Source organism: Zophobas morio, unplaced genomic scaffold, assembly GCF_036711695.1.
Source record: "Zophobas morio isolate AGI-343-1 ecotype UQ-CSIRO unplaced genomic scaffold, CSIRO_AGI_Zmor_V1 ptg000022l, whole genome shotgun sequence".
Taxonomy (NCBI): Eukaryota; Metazoa; Arthropoda; class Insecta; order Coleoptera; family Tenebrionidae; genus Zophobas; species Zophobas morio.
The window spans coordinates 7,150,079-7,172,939 of NW_026972127.1; the positions used below are offsets into that span (position 1 = coordinate 7,150,079).

Below are 22,861 nucleotides of genomic sequence, written 5' to 3' on the forward strand. Positions count from 1 at the left end.
ATTTTTCGTATGGATTTTTATTTTCTTTATTTTTTAAATCATTCGATTTTTCAGTGTTTTGTTTTTTCAATTTTTCATTTAGTTTCTCCAGTTTTTAGATTTGGAATTTTTCGATTTAAAATTTCTCGTTTTCAATTTTTAATTTTTCCGTTTTTCGGTTCTTAAATTATTCATTTGTTCAAATTTTGGATTCGAAATTTTTCGTTTCGATTTTTTATTTTCTTAATTTTTGAAATTATTGGATTTTTCAGTGTTATGATTTTATATTTTGCTTTTGCAATTTCAGTTTTTTTTTTTACTTTTTTGTTTCTTCATTTTAAGAAATGCAACTCTTCGAATTTTCATTTTTCGATTTTTCCATTTTCCCACTTGGTGGTTGTTTCAGCTGTTGGATTTTGCAATTTTCAATTTACATTTCACGAGTTTTCAATTTTTCGATTTACAATTTCGCGAGTTTTCACTTTTTCGAATTTTCAATCTCATTTCTTCAATTTTTCATTTTGTAATTTTTCTTTTCGGTTTTTTATTTTCTTAATTGAAAACATTCGATTTTGCAATTTTTCGATTTAAAATTCTCGTTTCCAATTTTTTTTTCATTTTTAAATTTTTTCGATTTTCCTACTTTGAATGTTTCAACTTTTAGATTTTGCAATTTTTCGTTTCGGTTTTTTATTTACTTTATTTTTTCAGTGTTCTGATTTTATAATTTTTCTTTTTTTTAGTACGAAATTATTCAGTTTTTGGAATTATCTGTTTTTCCATTTGCAATTTTTTAGTTTCTCGGTTTTTCAATTTTTCGTTCATTCAATTTTTGATTTGCAATTTTCTAGTTTTCGTTTTAAATATGTAATAAAAACTATAATTTTAAAAATGCTTCACTTTTTCATTCATTAGATTTTTCAATTTTTCGATTTTTAATTTTTTACTTTTTGATATTTCAATTTTCAAATTTTTCGATTCGATTCGTTTTTTTTCCAGTTTTTCAGTTCATTAATTTTTTTCGATTTTTAGTTTTTCGATGTTGCAATTTTTCGCTTTTTTAACTTTTTCGAATGAGAAAAATGCAAAAATTTTAAAATTGAAAAAACAAAAATGAAATCACGAAAAAGTATAAAATGAACATCTAAAAACTGAAAATCAAGTGCTTGAAAAATTGAAACAAAAAATTGAAAAATCGGGTGATCAAAAGCTGAGAAACATGAATCGAAAAAGTGGAAAATCGAAAAAATGAAATATTGTAAAATCAAAATTTTGAAAATTAAAGAAATCTGGAAATCCAAAAATTGCTAAATTGAAAAGTCTAAAAAATGGAAAACCGAGGAGTTCAAAAATCAAAGATTGAAAAGTTAATATACCACAAAAACTGTAAAATCGAAAGAAACATTGAAAAAATAAACGAATGAAAGAACGAAAAATTGTGAAATAAAATCGAAGAGAAAATAAAAATTAATAACATAAACAATTGAGGAAACGAAGAATCGAAAAATCGAAAAATTTAAGAAACGAAAAATTGAAAAATTTGAAAGTCGAGAAATTAGAAAAATTAAAGTTGAAAAACCGAAAATAATAGAACTGAAACATTGAAAAATAGAAAATTTGAAAAAATAAAGAAAATGAAAAACGAAAAATTATGAAATGAAAAAATTGTAAAATCGAAGAAAAAGAAAAAACTAAAAACTGTGCAGTTTCAAAGTTAAATTGCAAAATGTTTTTATATAATTTGATTTTTTTTCCAAAAATCTGGATGTCTAGAGTGAAAACTCAATACGGATTCATACACCACAAGTGCAGGAATATCTTATTTTATAAAAATAAAAACAAATTTACTGTTTTAAATTTTGGAGATGACGTCATCAAATTGTTGGTGGGGATGATTCGCCAATTTTTGGTTGGCGCTTTACCATCTACATGATAGTCCTAATATACATACAAAATTTGACAACAATCGGTCTCATAGTTTTGAAGATAATGTGTCTAATAAAAATTGATACAGACGACAGACAGACATACAGACAGAAACGGGAGATCATTTTTTTCGTGTTCTAAGAGATCATGAAACGTGGAAAAACCATGAAAGTGGCAATTCGCCCGATGGACTGGATTAGTATACTTACCAAAATAAAAGCTTTTGAATTTGTACCAAAAATGTTCACTTATTTGTTATAAAATTGGACCAAACAACTATCGTCCACAAAAATTACGGTCGAAAATCGCCTATGAGTGCTTTGAGTCGACATTGGCCTGAACACCCTCTGGTCTGTAGATCAAACCAGTCCTCAGGCGACGAATTAGCTACTGGTTACTGATCACTGACTTCTCTTAACAGTACAGCGATGCTGACATTGTGCTTTCAAAAGACTGGGTGCCTCCAATCACCATTGCTCCCACACACGTTTCCGGTAGCAGCGACACCGAGAGCCCTGCCAGGAAAAAGACCAATTCTGTTTCGTTTAGTTTGGACTCTAGCTCTGAAGCCGACACCGGCGTGCCGCTGTCGACGAGTTGCTCCGAGTCGAAGGAGGATTCTGAAAAGGCTGACACTAGGAAAAATAAGGTACACTATCCCACCTGAGAATCGCCTCAGCGCCCAACTATAAATTATAATTTCCTCCTTCGTTCTAGATGTTAAAAAGACTGTCATATCCCCTCTCCTGGATGGAAACCCTCGCCGGCGACAAGGAAGAAGAGAAGCCCCCCAACCACCCGCACTCCGCCGACGTGCACCACTCGTCGGTCTTCTCGAAAGTGTTCTCCAGGTAAACAGCCACCCTCTCCCGCCCCCATCCTCATAACCATACTAACTACCATCACTAACGCTGCTGCTCAGTTCGCCGATCAATCTGGTGGACTTTGGCACCGGTCTGTTCCTCAACAAGACGCCGTCTGAGGAGAGCGGCGGCTCCGGCGGCCCCCATTCGGCCGGCAGCGGCGGCCCCACCCTCAGCGACTCCCCGCGCACCGACAGCTCCAGCTTCTTCCCGACGAACATCATCAGTTCGGTGGGGGCGAGCGTGGGCGCGGTCGGGGCGTCGGTGGGGGCGATGGGGGCCTCCGTGGGCGCCACGATGGGCGCCGTGGGTGCTCAAGTTGGGGCGTCCGTCGGTGCCGTGGGGGCTACAGTTGGGGCTGTTGGGTATGTGCCGATGTTTGCACGTAATATGTGTACAGAGAACACTCGACACACTCACACTGTTTACTTAAGCTTGTGGAGGTGGTGTTGATGTAATAAGGTGTGGCGGCGCGACTATAGGTGGCGCTGTTTGTTTTGACAAGTGGGACATTATTATAGTATTTTTGGTATAAAAATAACTACCCTAGCACAAAAAACTACTACATAATTTCAGTATGTAGTGTCAAGTGTGTAATATGTATTGCATAACCTCATTTAGTTACATATTTTCTACAAGTTTATTCAACTTTTATGTAGTTAGTTGTTGACATTTGTTTCTAAATGAAACTAAACGAAAAATTTAAAAAATTCTATTTGAGCATTTTATTGCAATAAATTTAAATTAAAATATACATTTACATAAAATTATACGTTACGCAAAACTTGCATGCAACAGTGAATAATAAATATGTTTATTATTATAAAATATTTGTAGGTGTTTTACAAGTGGCATAATTTACATGTATTTCGTCGCTTGAGGACACAGATGACATAATCTGTACATCGTAGAAAATAATAACTCATTTAGAATTAATGTTTAAAGTGTGTAAATAAAGAAAGTCGGTGACCTTTGAGTTTTGGGGGTTAACTCAATAATGTTCTTATAAAGATAAAAATATAAAAAAGAGTTGGCTGTGGTCAGTTAAAGGTTATGTTGACATAGATTTACGTCAAATTGAGAGCAGTGCTACCACCCAAAGCTTAACAGGCAAGGCCAACTCTAATTCGTTTTAAAAGAATAATTACGAAAGATATTTTTAAGATTTAAATAACCAAAAGCGAAAAACGTTTGTGAATTCAATTCAAGATCTTCAAAAAAACCTTCTTTGTTTTAAAGTCAAGTATGTATTGCATTTGATGTAAAACAAAGTTGAATAAATTTCCTGCGAAACTGCAAGTAACTGAAGGAAGTGAAATATTACATATATTAGTTTTTAAAACTTCTTAATAATAGTAAAAAATTGGTCTCACATTATCAAACATAGCTTCCCTCGCTTCTGAAGTAATAATCAAACTTCAGTTTTTTAGAAAAAAATAATGCCAGTTGCACCAATGAGTGACTGGTTAATGTTATGTGGTATACAAAGTTTCATAAACCACCCACGCAAAATTTTGAAATTACATCGTCAAGTTGTTTTATTTTCTACATAATATCTCTAAAATTGTTATAATATTTGACAATCTGAGTTTCGGAAATTATTTATCTAATAAAAATTGACACAAACGACAGACAGAGAAATTTAAAAATCGGAAATCCAAACTTGAAAAATTCGGAAGAAAAGTCGAGACGTCAAAAAATCGAGAAATCGAAATTACCCAAAATGGCAAAATTAAAAATTGAAAAATTAGAAGATCTGGGAATTTAACAATCAAATAATCGAAATCTCGATAAATCGAGAAATCTATAAAACTGAACCATGTAAAAACCAAAACATGGTAAACTTGAAAGAAATTTCGAGAAATCGAGAAAAAGAAAAAATAGTTTTCAAAAATTGAAAAATCAGCAAATTGAACAATCGAATAATTGAAACGTCGAAATGTCGGTAAATCTAGAAATCGATAAAATGGGAAAGTCAAAAACTCAAAATTTTTGAAAATCGAAAAATTGAAAAAGCGAAAAATTTGAAACGAAAAAGTTCGATAATCGATAGATCGCGAAAACGAAACATCAAAAAATTAAAAAAATGGGAAAATAGAAAAATCGAAAAATGGAGAAATCGAAAAACTAAAATTTGAAAACATTGAAAAATTAAATTGGGAAATCGAAAAATTGAAAAACTGAAAAATCGAAAGAGAAATCGAGAAATGGCAAAACTAAATAAAGATTCTAGAAAATCTAAAAATTCTAGATTCTAAAGATTCTAGAGATCGTAAAAGTTGTAGAGATTTTGAAGATTTTGAAGATTATAAAGATTCCCGACATTCTAAAGATTCTAGAGATTCCTTAGGAGCCAGAGATTGAGAGTTTCCAAAGATTCCAAAGATTTTCGTAATTCGAGAATTGTACATAATCTAGAGATTCTAGAGGTTCTGAGATCCTAAAAAATTCTAAATTTTTTATAGTCTACCGGTTCCAGTAATAGTTCCAAAGATTCCAAAGATTATAGAGAATTTAAAGATTTTGGAGATTCTAAAGATTCTAGAAATTCCATAGGAACTAGAGAGTCGGAGTTTCCGGAGATTTCAAAAATTCTAGTAATTCGATAATTGTATAGAATCAAGAGATTCTAGAGATTCTACAGGTTCTGAAAAGTCTAAAGATTTTATAGATTCTAGAGGTTTTGAAGATACTAAAAATTGGAAAAATTCTAAAAATTCCAAGGATTCTAAATTGTTTGGAGTCTACTGGTTCTACCAGTAGTAGAGATTCTAAAGATTCTAGTTATTCTAGCGATTCTAGAGATCCTAAAATTTCTAGAGATTCTGAAGATTTTGGAGATTCTAAAGATTCTAGAATTTCCATAGGAACTAGAGATTCAGAGTTTCCAGAGATTTCAAAAATTCTAGTAATTCGAGAATTGTATAGAATTTAGTGATTCTAGAGGTTGTATAAGTCTAGCGGTTTCAGCTATTCTAAAGATTCTAGAGATTCCACAGGTTCTGAAACTTCTAAAGATTTTAGAGATTCTAGAGGTTTTGGAGATACTAAAATTTGCAAAAATTCTAAAAATTCCAAAGATTCCAAATTGTTTGGTGTCTACTGCTTCCAGCAATAGTAGAGAGTCTAAAGATTCTAGTTATTTTAAAGATTCTAGTTATTCTAAAGATTCTAGAGATCCTAAAAGTTCTAGAGATTCTGAAGATTTTGGAGATTCTAAAGATTCCAGACGTTCTAAAGGTTCTAGAGATTCCAAAAATTCTAGTAATTCAAGAGTTGTACAGAATCTAGAGATTCCAGAGATCATACAAGTTTTAGAGTCTATCGATTCCAGCTATTTTAAAGATTATGCAGGTTTTTAAAATTCTAAAGATTTTAGAGGTTCTGGAGATTCTCAAAATTGCAAAAATTCTAAAAATTTCAAGGATTTTAAATGTTTTATAGTCTACTGGTTCCAGTGATAGTAGAGATTCTAAAGATTATAAAGAATCTAAAAATTCTAGTTATTCTAAAGATTCCAGATGTTCTGAAGATTCTAGAGATTCCGAGTTTCCAGAGATTCCAAAAATTCTAGTAATTCGAATATTCTACAGAATGTAGTGATTCTAGAGATTGTACAAGTTTTAGAGTCTAGCGATTCCAGCTATTCTAAAGATTCCAGAGATTCTAGAGCTTCTGGAGATATCTAAAAATTGTAAAAATTCAATAAATTCCAAGGATTTTTTCGAATCTACTGGTTCCAGAAATAATAGATTCTAAAGATTCTAGTTATTTTAAAGATTGTAGTTATTATAAATATTCTGGAAATCCTAAAAATTCTAGAGATTCTGAAGATTTTGGAGATTCTAAAGATTCTAGAGATTTCATAGGAATTAGAGATTCAGCATTTCCAGAGATTCCAAAGATTCTAGTAATTTAAGAATTCAAGTTCTGAAAATTCTAAAAATTTTAGAGATTCTAGAGGTTCTGGAGATTCTAGACATGCTAAAAATTTTATATGGATTCTAAAAATTGTAAAAAAAACGGAGATTCTAAAAATTGCAAAAATTCCAAGGATTCCAAATTTTTGGAGTCTACTGGTTCTAACACTAGTAGAGATTCTAAAGATTATAGAGAATCTAATTATTCTAAAGTTTCTAGAGATTCTAAAAGTTGTAAAAATTCTGAAGATTTTGAAGGTTCTAAAGATTCCAGACGTGCTAAAGATTCCAGAAGTTCTAAAGATTCTAGAGATTCCAAAAATTCTAGTACTTAATTCAAGAATTGTGCAGAATCTAGAGATTCTAGAGGCTGTACAAGTTTAGAGTCTAGCGATTCCAGCTAGAAAAATTCTAGAGATTCTACAAGTTCTGAAAATTTTAAAGATTTTAGGGATTCTACAGATTCTGGAGATTCTAAAAGTCGCAAAAATTCTAAAAAATTCAAGGATTCCAAATTGTTTGGAGTCTACTAGTTCCAGCAATAGTAGAGATTCTAAAGATTATAGAGAATCTAAAGATTATAGAGATCGTAAAATTTCTAGAGATTCTGAAGGTTTTGGAGACTCTAAAGATTCCAGACGTTCTAAAGATTCTAGAGATTCCGTAGGAACTAGAGATTCAGAGATTCCAAAGACTCTAGTAATTCAAGAAATGTACAGAATGTAGAGATTCTAAAGATTTTACAAGTTTTAGAGTCCAATGATTCCAGTCATTCTACAGATTCTATAGAATATGGGGATTCTAGACTCCTTGGAGATTCTGGAGATACTAAAGATTATGGACACTCTAAAAATTGTAAAAAAATTTAAAATCCCAAAGATTACACAAGTTTTAGATTCCAGCGTTTCCAGCAATTGTAGAAATTCTAAAGATTTTTGATGACCTTATCAACTTTTTTTTTGCTAATAATAACTACTGTACTCGCAAATTTTCGGGAAAATAGAATGAGTCGTAGGTACTTCATTTAATCAATAAAATAAATTTCCTCTTTCATTAATTTTTTTGAATCACATCAGACATCAGTATAAGTATAGAATCATACTTAATATTTTGAATATTTTAAAGAGGATTTATTATACAAATTTTCTAGATGACGTCATTAATTTTTTGAGGGAATAAACGAAAAGTTTTGATTAACGATATATCATGATTGCGATAACTTCAAACCGTTTACAAGATTTCAGAACACTCGGTTTTGCAGTTTCAGAGTTAATTACAAAATGTATTTATACAATTTGATGAAAACTCACCACGGATTCATACACCACAAGTGCAAGAGTATCATATTTTATAAAATCAGAAACAAATTTACCCAGACAAACAGAAACGGGAGACCACTTTTTCGTAATCTAGGGGTCATGAAATGTCGAAGTAAAAACAACTTGATTTGCTCGACACGCAAAATTCTAAAATCCGAAAAATGCAGCAATTGTGTAACAATAAAATGCTATAAAAATCAACTAGTTTCAATGAAGGACAGAACTCGCTTGTTACGTAACAATAAAGGCTTCCAAGCCTGTCCAGCATAATGCGAAATTTAATTCATTGCACAAAAGAGCCAGTTATTTACATAACGAGTGTGAGAAATGAGTTTTCAATGTTTTCATGAAAAAAAAACACCGTTATATTTTCAGCGAACAAATTAATTTTTAAGTGTGTGGTTTCGGTGTCTGGATTTTATTGTCTGGGAGTGCTATTGACCAGTTGTGTTTGTAATTAACAACATTTTTTCCACATTTATTAATTAATTTAACGCTAATGCTTATTATAACACGTTACAATTGCTTACAGCCCTTAAAATTTACTGCAATAAATATTTATCCTTATCCAAAATTAAAAAATTATTTTGTTGAATTACGCTTTGTTATGGTCGCATTTCCTCTGCCGTCGCTTTGGCTACGAAACCCAGCTCTTCAAAGACTCCACTCGTCAAACGAACAAGTCGAATTGAAAACGCCTTATTATTCTAACATCACCGTTGTAACAAAGGACCTCAACTTTATTTTATTCGCTAGCAACAGGGGCATGGTTTTTGTTTAATTCAAACATGACAATGTGTGACCGACGACGTATTGATTGGAAATTGTAATTCTGGTTTGTTTACAGGCGATCGTCTGTGGGGACGTTCATAAGACAACCGACGGAAACGAGTACGAAGTCGTCGAAGGCGCCACCACCTAAATTAGACTACCGGTCTATGGTGTCGGTCGACGATATGCCAGAGTTGTTTGTATCGTTCGACAGTAAGTAATTTTTAAATAGTAGTGTAATTTTGAAAAACCGAAAACGCTACATAGTTAACACCTCCAGTTTAATACATCATTGCACTCTAAATTCATCTAATTGGCATCACTAAAGCATAGCGTTTGTTTTTTTCAATGTGGAGATCGAAATTTTCTGTGGAGACATTGTGCAATGTCAGTATGGCTTAAGGGTCAACAGTGAGGTACCAGCGGGCGTGGCCACCGTGACTGACTCGTTGAGCTGTTCATTAATATTGATTTAGCTAAGCGGCTTAAGTCGTTTTGCGGTCAATTGATCAATTTGTATGTTACTGGACGAGAAAGGACGGTTCGTTTGTTATGCAACTAGTAAAACATTGCAATACAAGTGGCTTGATTAAATGCATGTATGTCTTTAATCAAATAAATTCTTATAATGGCGAATTATATCAACAATTAATATGTCTTCATCTATTGGCGACATTGCTTGTTAGAATGCCAATATTAAGTAATTTATTTCAGCCGTAAAGCGCTAGTTTTAATGGGGGAACATTTTATTTTATGGTATACATTTTCGTTGTACATGTTTGCCTCAAACCCACATTACCAGCAGTAAAATTTTATTAAGGAAAATTGTATGTTGATCTAACTAAGTAAAACGTTCTTTTGAAATTTATTTAGACCAACAATAAATAGCATTTAAAAATAGAATAATTGATTGACTTAATTCACTTAATTGGAACTAACCAATACAATAGGGTCAAAGAACTTTTTAAAACTAAATATTCAATGGAGTGGAAATCAGTATCACTTTAGAAATAGAGTCGGTGTATTCTGTAGGATAAAATACTATTGCAGAGTAAAACGGTGATTTTTTAGGGAATTTACACAATATGTCGTATTAAGATCTTCGCCCACTTTAATTTTTACTACCCAAGCCTAAAGCCAAGGAAGTGTTGTAATCGAGTTCATCGGGCAACTGGCTACTTACAAGTTGTCTCGACGTTTCATGACCCCTCTTTTCTGTCTGTCCGTCCGTGCATCGTCTGTGTGTGATCATCCCCACCAACAATGAAATTTTTCAATAGTAATTACTATATAACATTTTACAACTTATCGGAAGCCCCATTAACGGACAATAGAGAACAACAGGGCTTTAAGGTTTTACTAAGTAAAAGTCAAGTGAGTTTACTGTAAATCCTTAAATAAATATTTATCCGAATCCGTGTTCTAGACATCGAGATTTTTGGAAAAAACTGTATATATAATAATTTTTCGATTTATAAATTTTCGAACTTTCGGTATTTCGATTTTTTGATTTCTAATTTTTTCAATTTTCGATTTCTCAATTTTTCGATATTTAGTTTTGGGAATTTTCAGATTTTTTATTCAATTTTTCGATTTTTCAAGTTTTCGGTTTCCCAATTTTCCGATATTTCAGATTTGCGATTTTTCAATTTTTTTTAATCTTCCATTTTTCAATTTTTCGATTTTTTGGCGGTTCTAAGTTTTCGATTTTTTTATTTCCCATTCTAGACTTTCAGATTGTTGCAGTTTGGGGATTTTTCAGTTTTATTTTTCGATTTATTAATTTTTTGACGTTTGAGTCTTGAGATTTTTCAATATTTCCATGTTTTAAATTTTAGATTCTTCGATTTGAAATTCTACGATTTTTCGATTTCTCGATTTTTCAATCCTTCGGTTTGAAATTTTACACTATTTTAATTTTTCGATCTTTCTATCATTTTTCCTAATTTTTAAATTTTAAAATTTAAAATTTTTTAAAATTTTACAATTTTCCGATTTTGGATTTATCGATTTTTTTAAATTTAAAATTTTTCAATTTTTCCATATTAATTTTTTGATTTTGGGCTATTAATCGTTCGAATTTTTGACTTTTCGGGTTCCGATTTTTCAGTTTTTGAAATTTTGAGTTTTAAAATTTTTGTTTTTATATCTTTTAATTTTTCTGCTCTTAAATCAGTTTTCAACTTTTCAATTTTTCGATTTCTCAATCAATCAAGATTTCGAGATTTGTCAGTTATTAATTTTTCGATTTTGACTTATTTCAATTTCTCGATTTTTCGATCTTTTCATGTTTAATTTTTTCAATTCTCCGATTTCTCTTTTTTTTTGAAATTCTAGTTTTTCAATTTATCGATTTCTTGGATTTTTATTTTTTGCTTTTTGGATTTCGATTTTTCAATTTTTTGACGGTTCGATTGTTCGATCTTTCGATTTTTTGACTTTTCGGGTTCCGATTTTTCAATTTTTGAAATTTTGAGTTTTAAAATTTTTGTTTTTATATTTTTTTAATTTGTCTGCTTTTTTTCTTAATTAATCGAGATTTCGAGAATTTTTGTTTTCATTTCAAATTTTTCAATTTGTCGGTTATTAATTTTTCGATTTTGACTTATTTCAATTTCTCGATTTTGGTAATTTTTCAGTTGCTAATTTTTCGATTTTGAGCTATTTCAGTTTCTTCGATTTCTCGATAATTCGGCTTTTCGATTTTTCAGTTTCTCGATTCTTCAAATTTTCAATTTTTTAAATTTTAAGTTTTTCAATTTTTGGCGGTTCGATTGTGCGATCTTTCAATTTTTTGGCTTTTCGGATCTCGATTTTTGAGTTTTTCAATTTTTGATTGTTAAAATTTTTGTTTTTAGGTTTTTCATTTTTCGGTTCTTTAATTATTATTCAGTTTTTCGACTTTTCAACTTTTCGATTTCTCGATTTATGAAGATTTCGATGTTTCGATTTTGGGCTATTTCTAAATTTTTGTTTCTAGATTTTTCTATTTTTCGACTTCTCTTTTTTTCAATTCCTGGATTTCTGTTTTTTTTATTTTTCAGTTTGTTGGTTTTTCAATTTTTTGATTTTCCGATTATTAAATTTTTGAAAATTCCAATTTTTCGGCTTTTTTAAGTTTCAGATTTTTCGATTTTTTTGCCATTCGATTATTTCGATTTTTTGACTTTTTGGATTTCGATTTTTCAGTTTTTAAAATTTTGATTTTTAAAATTTTTGTTTTTAGATTTTTCAATTTTTTGGCCTTTCAATTGTTTGATCTTTCGATTTTTTTTGACTTTTCGGATCTCGATTTTTCAGTTTTTTAATTTTTGGTTTTTAAAATTTTTGTTTTTTGGTCTTTCAATTTTTCGATTTTTTGACTTCTCGGGTTTCGATTTTTCAGTTTTTCAATTTTTTATTTTAAATTTTTCAATTTTTCGGTTGCTAATTTTTCGACTTTGAACTGTTTCAATTTCTGGATCTTCCGATTTTTTAAATTTTTAATTTTTTAAATTTTTGGGCAGTTTGATTGTGCGATTTTTCAATTTTTTGACTTTTCGGATCTCGATTTTTCAGTTTTTCAATTTTTGATTTTTAAAATTTTTGTTTTCAGATTTTTTAATTTTTCGGTTTTTAAATTATTCAGTTTTTCGACTTGTCAATTTACCAAGATTTCGATGTTTCGATTTTTTTTTTTAATTTCAGTTATTCATTTTTCGATTTTGGGCTATTTCAATTTTTCGATTTCTCGATTTTTCAATTTTTCGATTTTTTAAATTTTAGATTTTTCAACTATTTAACGATTCGATCTTTCGATTTTTTGACTTTTCATATTTCAATTTTTCAGTTACTAATTTTCCGATTTTGAACAATTTCAATTTCTTCGATTTCTCGACAATTCGGTTTTTCGATTTTTAAATTTTTTCCGATTTTTCAAGTTTTCGATTTTTTAAATTTTAGATTTTTCTATTTTTTGTCGGTTCGATTGTTCGATCTTTCGATTTTTTGAATTTTCGAATCTTGATTTTTGAGTTTTCCAATTTTTGTTTTTGGATTTTTTGATTTTTTGGTTCTTGAATTATTCAGTTTTTCGACTTTTTCAATTTTTCGATTTTGGGTTTTACAATTTTAAAAATGTTTTGATTTCGCGATGTATCAATACATATTTCGATTTTTCAGTTTTTCGAGATTATAAAAAAAAACGAAAAAGAAAAAATGTTATATTTTTTTCAAAGAAGCTGTATTTGTTTGGGAAGTTCTGTCGAAATAACCTTCGACCAATTTTTAAATTTAGAGATTATTTTTAAAATTTATAGTAAGTGAGTAACATTGAAATAACCAGAGGTTATAGTAGATAATAACATTTTATTTATTCATCCACTCCAAAAAATTAATGACGTCATTATTAAATTAGTACTACTGCAGAGGATGTACAAAACAAAATTAGTATATGCACTGATTTATGTGTCATTGTTTATGACGTGATTTTCGAACAATTCGAACAAATCTAGTCATTTTATTACTTTGGAACCCACTTTCATAATTACCTTGAAATTACGATGTTGGTGTCTTTATTAATCTTGTCATAAAATTTATATTCGGATGTCACTTTAGTTACGATTCAATCATTCAAAAATGAGATCATAGACGTAAAAACCATTGTTTTTATGCATTTATGCAATCAATCGTACGATAAACGTCACACACTTGACTCAACACCTACTCTGAGTAAGATTTATTTACTGGCATAAAAGTACCTGTAATTTTCACCACAATAATTAAGAAAATAAAACCGGAACTGAACTATGTAATCCCTGCCTTCATCATGTCGGAAGTTTATTTTCACCGGAAAAAACGATAAATCACTCAGGTATCGAAATTTATGGCCACATTATAACATAAAATAACGTTAAGTAACGTGACCTTTCGGTGACCTTTCTCAGTTCGGTCTGCGACTATTTGAACTAATTTACGACGAAACCTTTATTTTTATCCTGTGGTCCCTTATTCGATCGATCGGAGACGTTTTTCACACTTCCCCGACCTTTTTCCAAAGCTCTATTTGATCCCCATGTCAAACGAAACTATATAATACTCCTGTTATTTTGTTTTGGTCGAATTAAAGTGGGCCTAATGTTCTTGTTTGTTCCTCTAACATAAGTTTAATGACATCTTAAATGAAATACCCACTCGTGTTTGAGATTTAGGTGCGTTCCTTCAAGTGATCCAGTGGCGGTATTTATTTGATCAAACGATGTCCGTGATGTCATGCTATCATCTTGATCAAACTGACCGCCTTTGGCTAATTGGCCGAAACGAGGATAACCCATTACGTAGAATGCAGTTTTATCGCCATTGAACAAATTTTTTCGAAGTGAATTCATTACCAATAAACATTGTTGGCAGTATTAGGTCATCCTGTTTCTGGAAAACAATACCGAAATGCAAACTAGTTAGTAACTACAAATTATCGAAACAATAATAACAGTAAACAACGAAAAGTTATTGTGAATAATTTCAGGGAAACGGGGATTGTTTTGCAAGTACAACCCGTCATTTGTGATAATGTCGTGTAATCAGTCGTTATAATACGATGTATAATGGTTCAGTTTTGGTACATCTTGGGCTCAGTACCAGTGATGGTTATTTACGTTTCACAACAAAAATATTGTTTAAAGAGTAATTGCTGCACGTATTAAAGTTTATAAATAAAGTGGCGTCACTATTGCACAACAGTTTTTGTCGACTTGAGTTTTAATTTGGTGACAATTGTGAGAACCTTCGCTCTACTCTAACAGGTGGGTACAACAATGTCGTAAGTTAAATCAGGCCAAAATTAGTTGAAAAAAATTCCTATCGCCAACTTTTCCGCGCTGAATTCCAGTTCAGGGAAGCCAAAGAATGTGAATGCTTTAAACCAGTTACTAATGTCATTTTTTATGAGAAAATATGAGTTCTTCGATGTTCTACCGGTATTTTGCCCATGGTCGAGGCACTCCTTTAATAAGCGAATGTATATTTGCGCCCACACCTTGGACGGATCTGTTTTCCTTTAATGACATTTCGAAGACGGATCATCCGATGGTCGTTTTACATATGGCGCCGCTGGTACCTTACTGAGAGCTATGACGCAAACCGACCCATTCAGTGGTACGGTTTGTCTCGGACTTAAATTCCATCGTCATATTTGGTTGTGCTATTATGTAGTAATGTGTTTTAATTTCGTTTTAATTGCTGCAGTGCGCTCTCCCAATTACGGGCTAGATTCCATTGGTAGGTTTGCATGTGTGCGATGCATGAATTTCAGCCACGAAAGACATAAAATACTTAAACAGCAAACATTGAAAAGGCTCTGGCCAAAAATGGGGGCGCCGTTTTTGGCCGGGGCCGATTTTCTAGAGGAATTCGAAGGTTAAAGTTCCGTTCGATTTTAGAGCTGATACCTCGTCCGGCACGCTCCTGCGAAGATCCACCTTTGTATTTGCGCTTACGAATGGGGAAGCCACTAGACAAGCCGATTCCCCGCTCGACGCCTTTGATGTCTTATGGGAAGAAGAAGATGCGGCCGGAGTACTGGTTCAGTGTGCCAAGGAATAGGGTTGATGAACTGTATAAATTCATACAGGCTTGGGTGCCGCACTTGTACGGGGAGCTGAACGAGGAGCAGGTATGTAGATTTTTTTTTTACAAAAAATGATGGTACGAATGTTATATAACACAAAAAAGTGGGTTTGTAACGTGTTTATAATTCTGGTTTAATTATAGACGTTGCTTTGTGGGATAATGTCACCAATCACGCGTCCATGACCCTATGAGTTAGTGTGGATTTGCATTGTTAATAGTTTTTTCCTGAGTCTTGCGAAGTGCGCGCAGAGTTGACAAGCGCGTGTTAGTTGTGCTGGTAATGGCCACAACCGAAATCAGTTTTTGAAACTTTTCTCCGGAAAATGTTGTACTGACGTGATCCACAAATTGTTGGAAGAACCATTTTGGGTAAATCCTTATAAAGAGCCCCTAATTACTCATTTCGCAAAAAATACCCGAAACGACTATAATAATTTCAAAATGTTTTAATTTTTGTTAACGCCGATGGTATGTTTGACTGTAGACTTTTAGACACATGATCCTCGAAATTACAGACCTGATTACTTTCAAATTATAAATATATATTTAGATTATCTTGTAGATGGTAAACGCTGTCCAAAATTTGTGGGACCGATTCCGTTCAAAAAACTTATCGCGCATATCAAATTTAATAATTGTCAAATGACTGCCATCTGAATAATATTTTCTGTTACTTTTGGTTTTATAATGAAAAATTTATTAACTCTTCCAGGAATTTTTTTTTACGAATTTTTTACGAGTGACTTAATTTTTGTGATTTTTTTGTCAGGTTGGCAACCCATTTAAAATTTTATGATGGCAAACCTGATTGTCAAAAATGACGTGTATGACAACTGTGAACTGACGTACTAGCATGGATGCCAATAATTCAGAATTGGCAACACACAAATTTGCCTCAATTATTAATCCGGTAGTTGTTTTTGAAAAAAAAGTGGTCAAACAACCTCCGAAATTTAATTAAAAAAAAAAAAATTAGGTCGGCAACACCAACACATTCCTTGCTCGGTTAATAGTTGCGGTCAAATAACTGTTAAATATAGCATCAAATAGCCAAATGCTAACGTCATTGTTTTAAAAATAAATTTCATGACTTTTCGAACATAAACTAAAATTATTTTCAACTGTACGGAGTGTTCTGTTTTCAAGGTGCAACACAACTTAGTTTTTTTAAATGGAGTATATAGGATATATTTTTGAAATTCTAATGCAAGGTTGCCACGTTGTGTTAGGGCTTCACAAAAAGTCGCAATAGGGTTATTTTTGAACTCTGTTTTATAATACTTTATACACAGATAAATAAAGGTACGCTCTTTGTTGCGATCTAAATACAACTGATTCTCAGTATACAGAGTGTTTATAGAAAAGTTGTAAATCATTACAATTTTCAAATATTGATAGATCTGTCTTCGTTCTCTTTCAATTTTTGTTTGTATTTTTAAAGTTTTTTAGCTTTTGTTTTTTTTATTTTTTATACTTAAAGTTGATAGTCATTGCGACTTTTTCTTTTATTCTCAAACACCCACAATCATATTTGAAAATTGTAGCGTTCCATCGTTGTGCATTATCATTAATAAAACAAGCTGTTATGTTTCATTAATAAATAAACCAAAAACAAAACATTTCATAAGATAAGTATAAATTATAAACAAAAACAGAACCAACAAAAGAAAAATCCATTAAAGGATAACCAACTGAACACTAGAGAAGATGTTCAAAATTTTTGCGTTGTGCATATACGAGTAAGTAAGTTCGTAATGTTTACACATTTTGATCATTTTTTGTAAAACTTAGTCATCAGTACTTGCCAAGATAAAACTGATTTTGGCAAATGACATAACCTATAAGAAAAGAGAGGGTGGGTGGGCGGGCTAGTACCTGCTAAGATATGATTGATTTTGGCAATTACATACCCTCTAAAAAAAGAGAGGGTGGGTGGGCGGGGCTAGTTGCTGCTAAGATAAGACTGATTTTAGCAAGTGACGTATCCTCTAAGAAATGTAATTAAATTTATTATAAGAAAAGACACTAGAGGCTCCAAAAACGTTCAAATTCTTTCCAAACAGGAATATCTAGAACCTCAAGATTGTTTTAAATTTTCCAAAAATAGAGAAAAAACCAGAGTCCGCCGAAATTCTTTTAAATAATTTTAAAAAATCCCAGTGGGCTCCCAAAATGATACACGCGGACCCAAACACTCCGGCACCCAAGACTTTTTTTTTAATGTTAAACCTCGGGGGGTCGCATTTGTTTTTTTTTTTTTGTTTTTTTTTTTATGTAAAACCTCGGGGGTCCCAACTGTCTTCTTTAAAAATGTGAAACCTTCTCGGGGGTCCCAATTGTCCTTTTTTTAAAGAAGACGAAACCTTCTCAGGGACGCCAAATGTTTTTTTTTATGTAAAACCTCCTCGGGGTCCCAACTGTCTCTTTTAAAAATGTGAAACCTTCTCGGCGGTCCAAATTGTCTTTTTTTTTAATGTAAAACCTCGGGGTCCCAACTGTCTTTTTTAAAAATGTGAAACCTTCTCGGAGGTCCAATTTGTCTTTTTTTTAATGTAAAACCTTCTAGGGCGTCCCAACTGTCTCTTAAAAATGTGAAACCTTCTCGGAGGTCGAATTTGTTTTTTTTTTTAATGTAAAACCTTCTAGGGCGTCCCAACTGTCTCTTAAAAATGTGAAACCTTCTCAGGGGTTCCATTTGTCTTTTTTTTATTATAAATCCTTCTCAGGGATCCCAACTGTACTTTTTTAAAGAAGGCGAAACCTTCTCAGGAGTCCCAACTGTCTCTTTTAAAAATTTGAAACCTTCTCGGGGGTGCAAATTGTCTTCTTTTAAAAATGTAAAACCTTCTCGGAGGTTCCATTTGTCTTTTTTTTTAATGTAAAATCTTCTCGGAGGTCCTAACTGTCTCTCTTAAAAATGTAAAACCTTGGGAGTTCCGTTTGTTTTTTTTAAGAATGTGAAACCTGCTCCCAATTGTCCTTTTTTTAAAGAAGGCGAAACTTTCTCGGGGGTCCCAATTGTCTCTTTTAAAAATGTGAAACCTTCTCGGGGTTGCAAATTGTCTTTTTTTAAAAATGTAAAACCTTCTCGGGGGTCCCAAATGTCTCTTTTAAAAATGTGAAACCTTCTCGGCGGTCCAAATTGTCTTTTTTTTTTAAATGTAAAACCTCGGGGTCCCAACTGTCTTTTTTAAAAATCTGAAACCTTCTCGGAGGTCCAATTTGTCTTTTTTTTTCAATGTAAAACCTTCTAGGGGGTCCCAACTGTCTCTTAAAAATGTGAAACCTTCTCAGGGGTTCCATTTGTCTTTTTTTTTATTATAAATCCTTCTCAGGGGTCCCAACTGTACTTTTTTAAAGAAGGCGAAACCTTCTCAGGAGTCCCAACTGTCTGTTTTAAAAATTTGAAACCTTCTCGGGGGTGCAAATTGTCTTCTTTTAAAAATGTAAAACCTTCTCGGGGGTCCCAACTGTCTCTTTTAAAAATGTGAAACCTTCTCGGCGGTCCAAATTGTCTTTTTTTTTATGTAAAACCTCGGGGTCCCAACTGTCTTTTTTAAAAATGTGAAACCTTCTCGGAGGTCCAATTTGTCTTTTTTTTTAATGTAAAACCTTCTAGGGCGTCCCAACTGTCTCTTAAAAATGTGAAACCTTCTCGGAGGTCGAATTTGTTTTTTTTTTTAATGTAAAACCTTCTAGGGCGTCCCAACTGTCTCTTAAAAATGTGAAACCTTCTCAGGGGTTCCATTTATCTTTTTTTTATTATAAATCCTTCTCAGGGGTCCCAACTGTACTTTTTTAAAGAAGGCGAAACCTTCTCAGGAGTCCCAACTGTCTCTTTTAAAAATTTGAAACCTTCTCGGGGGTGCAAATTGTCTTCTTTTAAAAATGTAAAACCTTCTCGGAGGTTCCATTTGTCTTTTTTTTTAATGTAAAATCTTCTCGGAGGTCCTAACTGTCTCTCTTAAAAATGTAAAACCTTGGGAGTTCCGTTTGTTTTTTTTAAGAATGTGAAACCTGCTCCCAATTGTCCTTTTTTTAAAGAAGGCGAAACTTTCTCGGGGGTCCCAATTGTCTCTTTTAAAAATGTGAAACCTTCTCGGGGTTGCAAATTGTCTTTTTTTAAAAATGTAAAACCTTCTCGGGGGTCCCAAATGTCTCTTTTAAAAATGTGAAACCTTCTCGGCGGTCCAAATTGTCTTTTTTTTTTAAATGTAAAACCTCGGGGTCCCAACTGTCTTTTTTAAAAATCTGAAACCTTCTCGGAGGTCCAATTTGTCTTTTTTTTCAATGTAAAACCTTCTAGGGGGTCCCAACTGTCTCTTAAAAATGTGAAACCTTCTCAGGGGTTCCATTTGTCTTTTTTTTTATTATAAATCCTTCTCAGGGGTCCCAACTGTACTTTTTTAAAGAAGGCGAAACCTTCTCAGGAGTCCCAACTGTCTGTTTTAAAAATTTGAAACCTTCTCGGGGGTGCAAATTGTCTTCTTTTAAAAATGTAAAACCTTCTCGGGGGTCCCAAATGTCTCTTTTAAAAATGTAAAACTTTCTCGGCGGTCCAAATTGTCTTTTTTTAAAAATGTAAAACCTGGGGTTCCCAACTGTCTCTTTTAAAAATATTAGAGCTTCTTGGGCATCCCAACTGTCTCTTTTAAAAATGTGAAACCTTCTCGGAGGTCCAATTTGTCTTTTTTTTTTATGTAAAACCTTCTCGGGGGTCCCAACTGTCTCTTTTAAAAATTTGAAACCTTCTCGGGGGTCCAATTTATCTTTTTTTAAAAATGTAAAACCTTCTCGGGGGTCCAATGTGTCTTTTTTTAAAAATGTAAAACCTCGGGGGTCCCAACTGTCTCTTTTAAAAATTTGAAACGTTCTCGGGGGTCCAATTTGTATTTTTTTAAAAATGTAAAACCTCGGGGGTCCCAACTGTCTCTTTTAAAAATGTGAAACCTTCTCGGGAGTCGAATTTGTCTTCTTTTAAAAATGTAAAACCTTCTCGGGGGTCCCAAATGTCTCTTTTAAAAATGTAAAACCTTCTCGGCGGTCCAAGTTATCTTTTTTTAAAAATGTAAAACCTGGGGGTCCCAACTGTCTCTTTTAAAAATATTAGAGCTTCTTGGTCATCCCAACTGTCTCTTTTAAAAATGTGAAACCTTCTCGGGGGTTCCATTTGTCTTTTTTTTTTTTTAATATAAATCCTTCTCAGGGGTCCCAACTGTACTTTTTTAAAAAAGGCGAAACCTTCTCAGGGGTCCCAACTGTCTCTTTTAAAAATTTGAAACCTTCTCGGGAGTCCAATTTATCTTTTTTTAAAAATGTAAAACCTTCTCGGGGGTCCAATGTGTCTTTTTTTAAAAATGTAAAACCTCGGGGGTCCCAACTGTCTCTTTTAAAAATGTGAAACCTTCTCGGAGGTCCAATTTGTCTTTTTTTTTTAATCTAAATCCTTCTCAGGAGTCCCAACTGTACTTTTTTTAAAGAAGGCGAAACTTTCTCAGGGGTCCCAACTGTCTCTTTTAAAAATTTGAAACCTTCTCGGGAGTCCAATTTATCTTTTTTTAAAAATGTAAAACCTTCTCGGGGGTCCAATGTGTCTTTTTTTAAAAATGTAAAACCTCGGGGGTCCCAACTGTCTCTTTTAAAAATTTGAAACGTTCTCGGGGGTCCAATTTGTATTTTTTTAAAAATGTAAAACCTCGGGGGTCCCAACTGTCTCTTTTAAAAATGTGAAACCTTCTCGGGAGTCGAATTTGTCTTTTTTTAAAAATGTAAAACCTTCTCGGGGGTCCCAACTGTCTCTTTTAAAAATGCGAAACCTTCTCGGGGGTCCCATTTGTCTTTTTTTTTAATGTAAAACCTCGGGGGTCCCATTTGTCTTTTTTTTTTTATGTAAAACCTTCTCGGGGGTCCTAACTGTCCTTTTTTAAAGAAGGCGAAACCTTCTCGGGGGTCCCAACTGTCCCTTTCAAAAATATGAAACCTTCTCGGGGGACCCATTTGTCTTTTTTAAAAATGAAAACCTTCTCGGGGGCCCCAACTGTCTCCTTTAAAAATGTGAAACCTTCTCGGGGGTCCAATTTGTCTTTTTTTAAAAATGTGAAACCTTCTCGGGGGTCCCAACTGTCTCTTTTAAAAATGTGAATCCTTCTCGGTGGTCCCATTTGTCTTTTTTTTTATGTAAACCTTCTCGGGGGTCCCAACTGTCTCTTTTAAAAATGTGAAACCTTCTCGGGGGTCCCAACTGTCTCTTTTAAAAATGTGAAACCTTCTCGGAGGTCCCATTTGTCTTTTTTTTAATGTAAACCTTCGCGGGGGTCCCAACTATCCTTTTTTAAGTAAACCGAAACCTTCTCGGGGACCGCAAGTGTCTTTTTTTTTAAGAATATTAAATCTTCTCGGTACTCACAACTGTCTTTTTTTCTATTACACTATGACAAGTACCTTCTATATTGTTTTTACTCCATAGAGGTTATCATGAAAAAGTCAAATTCCGCAAAGTGAAATTTTCTGATTTTTCTGAGAAGCAGTTCAGAAGCGAGGGAAGTTCTGTCGAAATGACTTTCAACCAATTTTTTCTCTATCTAATAATTAATGATACATCAAGGACCGCGCACTTGCTGACTCACCCTGTATATGATACAGGTAGTAGTTTTGAAACAATTTTCACTTAGTTTTAGTTTGAGAATTAGTTGAGAGAATCATCGTAACAGTACCACCCAAAATAAAAAAAATTATCATTAACAAGTTTTTTAACTACGTGGTGATGTAACTGTATTTGTTTATTTACCTTATTTACTGTGTTTAGGATCAAAACAGTGACAAAACAATCACGAATTCAAGGTAAAGTCAAATGCTTCCTGTCTGAAAATTATACTTAAAATGAGCCAGAAAATAGTGTCATGTATTAATTTATTTGATTTTATTTTATCAAAGTTGGCGACTAAGAATCCACGGTTTAGTATTTGTTGTCGATCTTTTCTTTGTATTTTGTTTGATTTAAGGTCACCTATCCACTAATTGTGAACAATTTGTTATTAAAATCCAAATGTTGACGCAATAATCGAGTCGTTTCTAGATATAAAAAACAAAAATGCATAGTAATTATAAAAATCTATTCCTAGTTAAAACAACTAAAGCATCGTAGCATATTATTCATTATAAACAGGAATGTCATTTTTTAAAAAAAGCAATTAAGATAATGCACACAACATTATATCAACAGCTACGACTTTTTTCTTATCAAACACCTACACTGCTTTAAAACGTGCTGCGATATGTTACCACAAATTAAAACGTTACAAATAAATAAAATCCAAGAGAGGGCAAATCATTACGACTTGAAATATAATATTTGCAATTTTGTTTGAAAAAAACAACTACAAAAAACAAATTACTGTAAAATTGGCATCAATTGTAATTGAAACTCATTATTTGCGTCATATTCGCTCCATATACACCAATTCGCAGTAATAATCCA

The 22,861-nt window shown here is 32.5% G+C and overlaps 1 protein-coding gene across 12 annotated transcripts in view; it reads left to right on the plus strand.

Moving 5' to 3' along the window:
• Positions 1 to 22,861, plus strand: part of LOC135133657 (TLD domain-containing protein 2) — a 213,917-nt gene that overhangs the window by 176,976 nt on the left and 14,080 nt on the right. For 9 of the 12 annotated variants that reach the window (XM_064062119.1, XM_064062122.1, XM_064062120.1 and 6 more), the window contains 5 exons: positions 2,327 to 2,554; positions 2,623 to 2,756; positions 8,855 to 8,991; positions 15,001 to 15,033; positions 15,195 to 15,427. In XM_064062119.1, the coding sequence (XP_063918189.1) occupies positions 2,327 to 2,554; positions 2,623 to 2,756; positions 8,855 to 8,991; positions 15,001 to 15,033; positions 15,195 to 15,427 (765 nt within the window). Of the gene's footprint in view, positions 1 to 2,326; positions 2,555 to 2,622; positions 2,757 to 8,854; positions 8,992 to 15,000; positions 15,034 to 15,194; positions 15,428 to 15,645; positions 15,754 to 22,861 lie in introns of those variants that run through there. The other 3 variants (XM_064062114.1, XM_064062118.1, XM_064062124.1) reach the window with 2 other exon arrangements.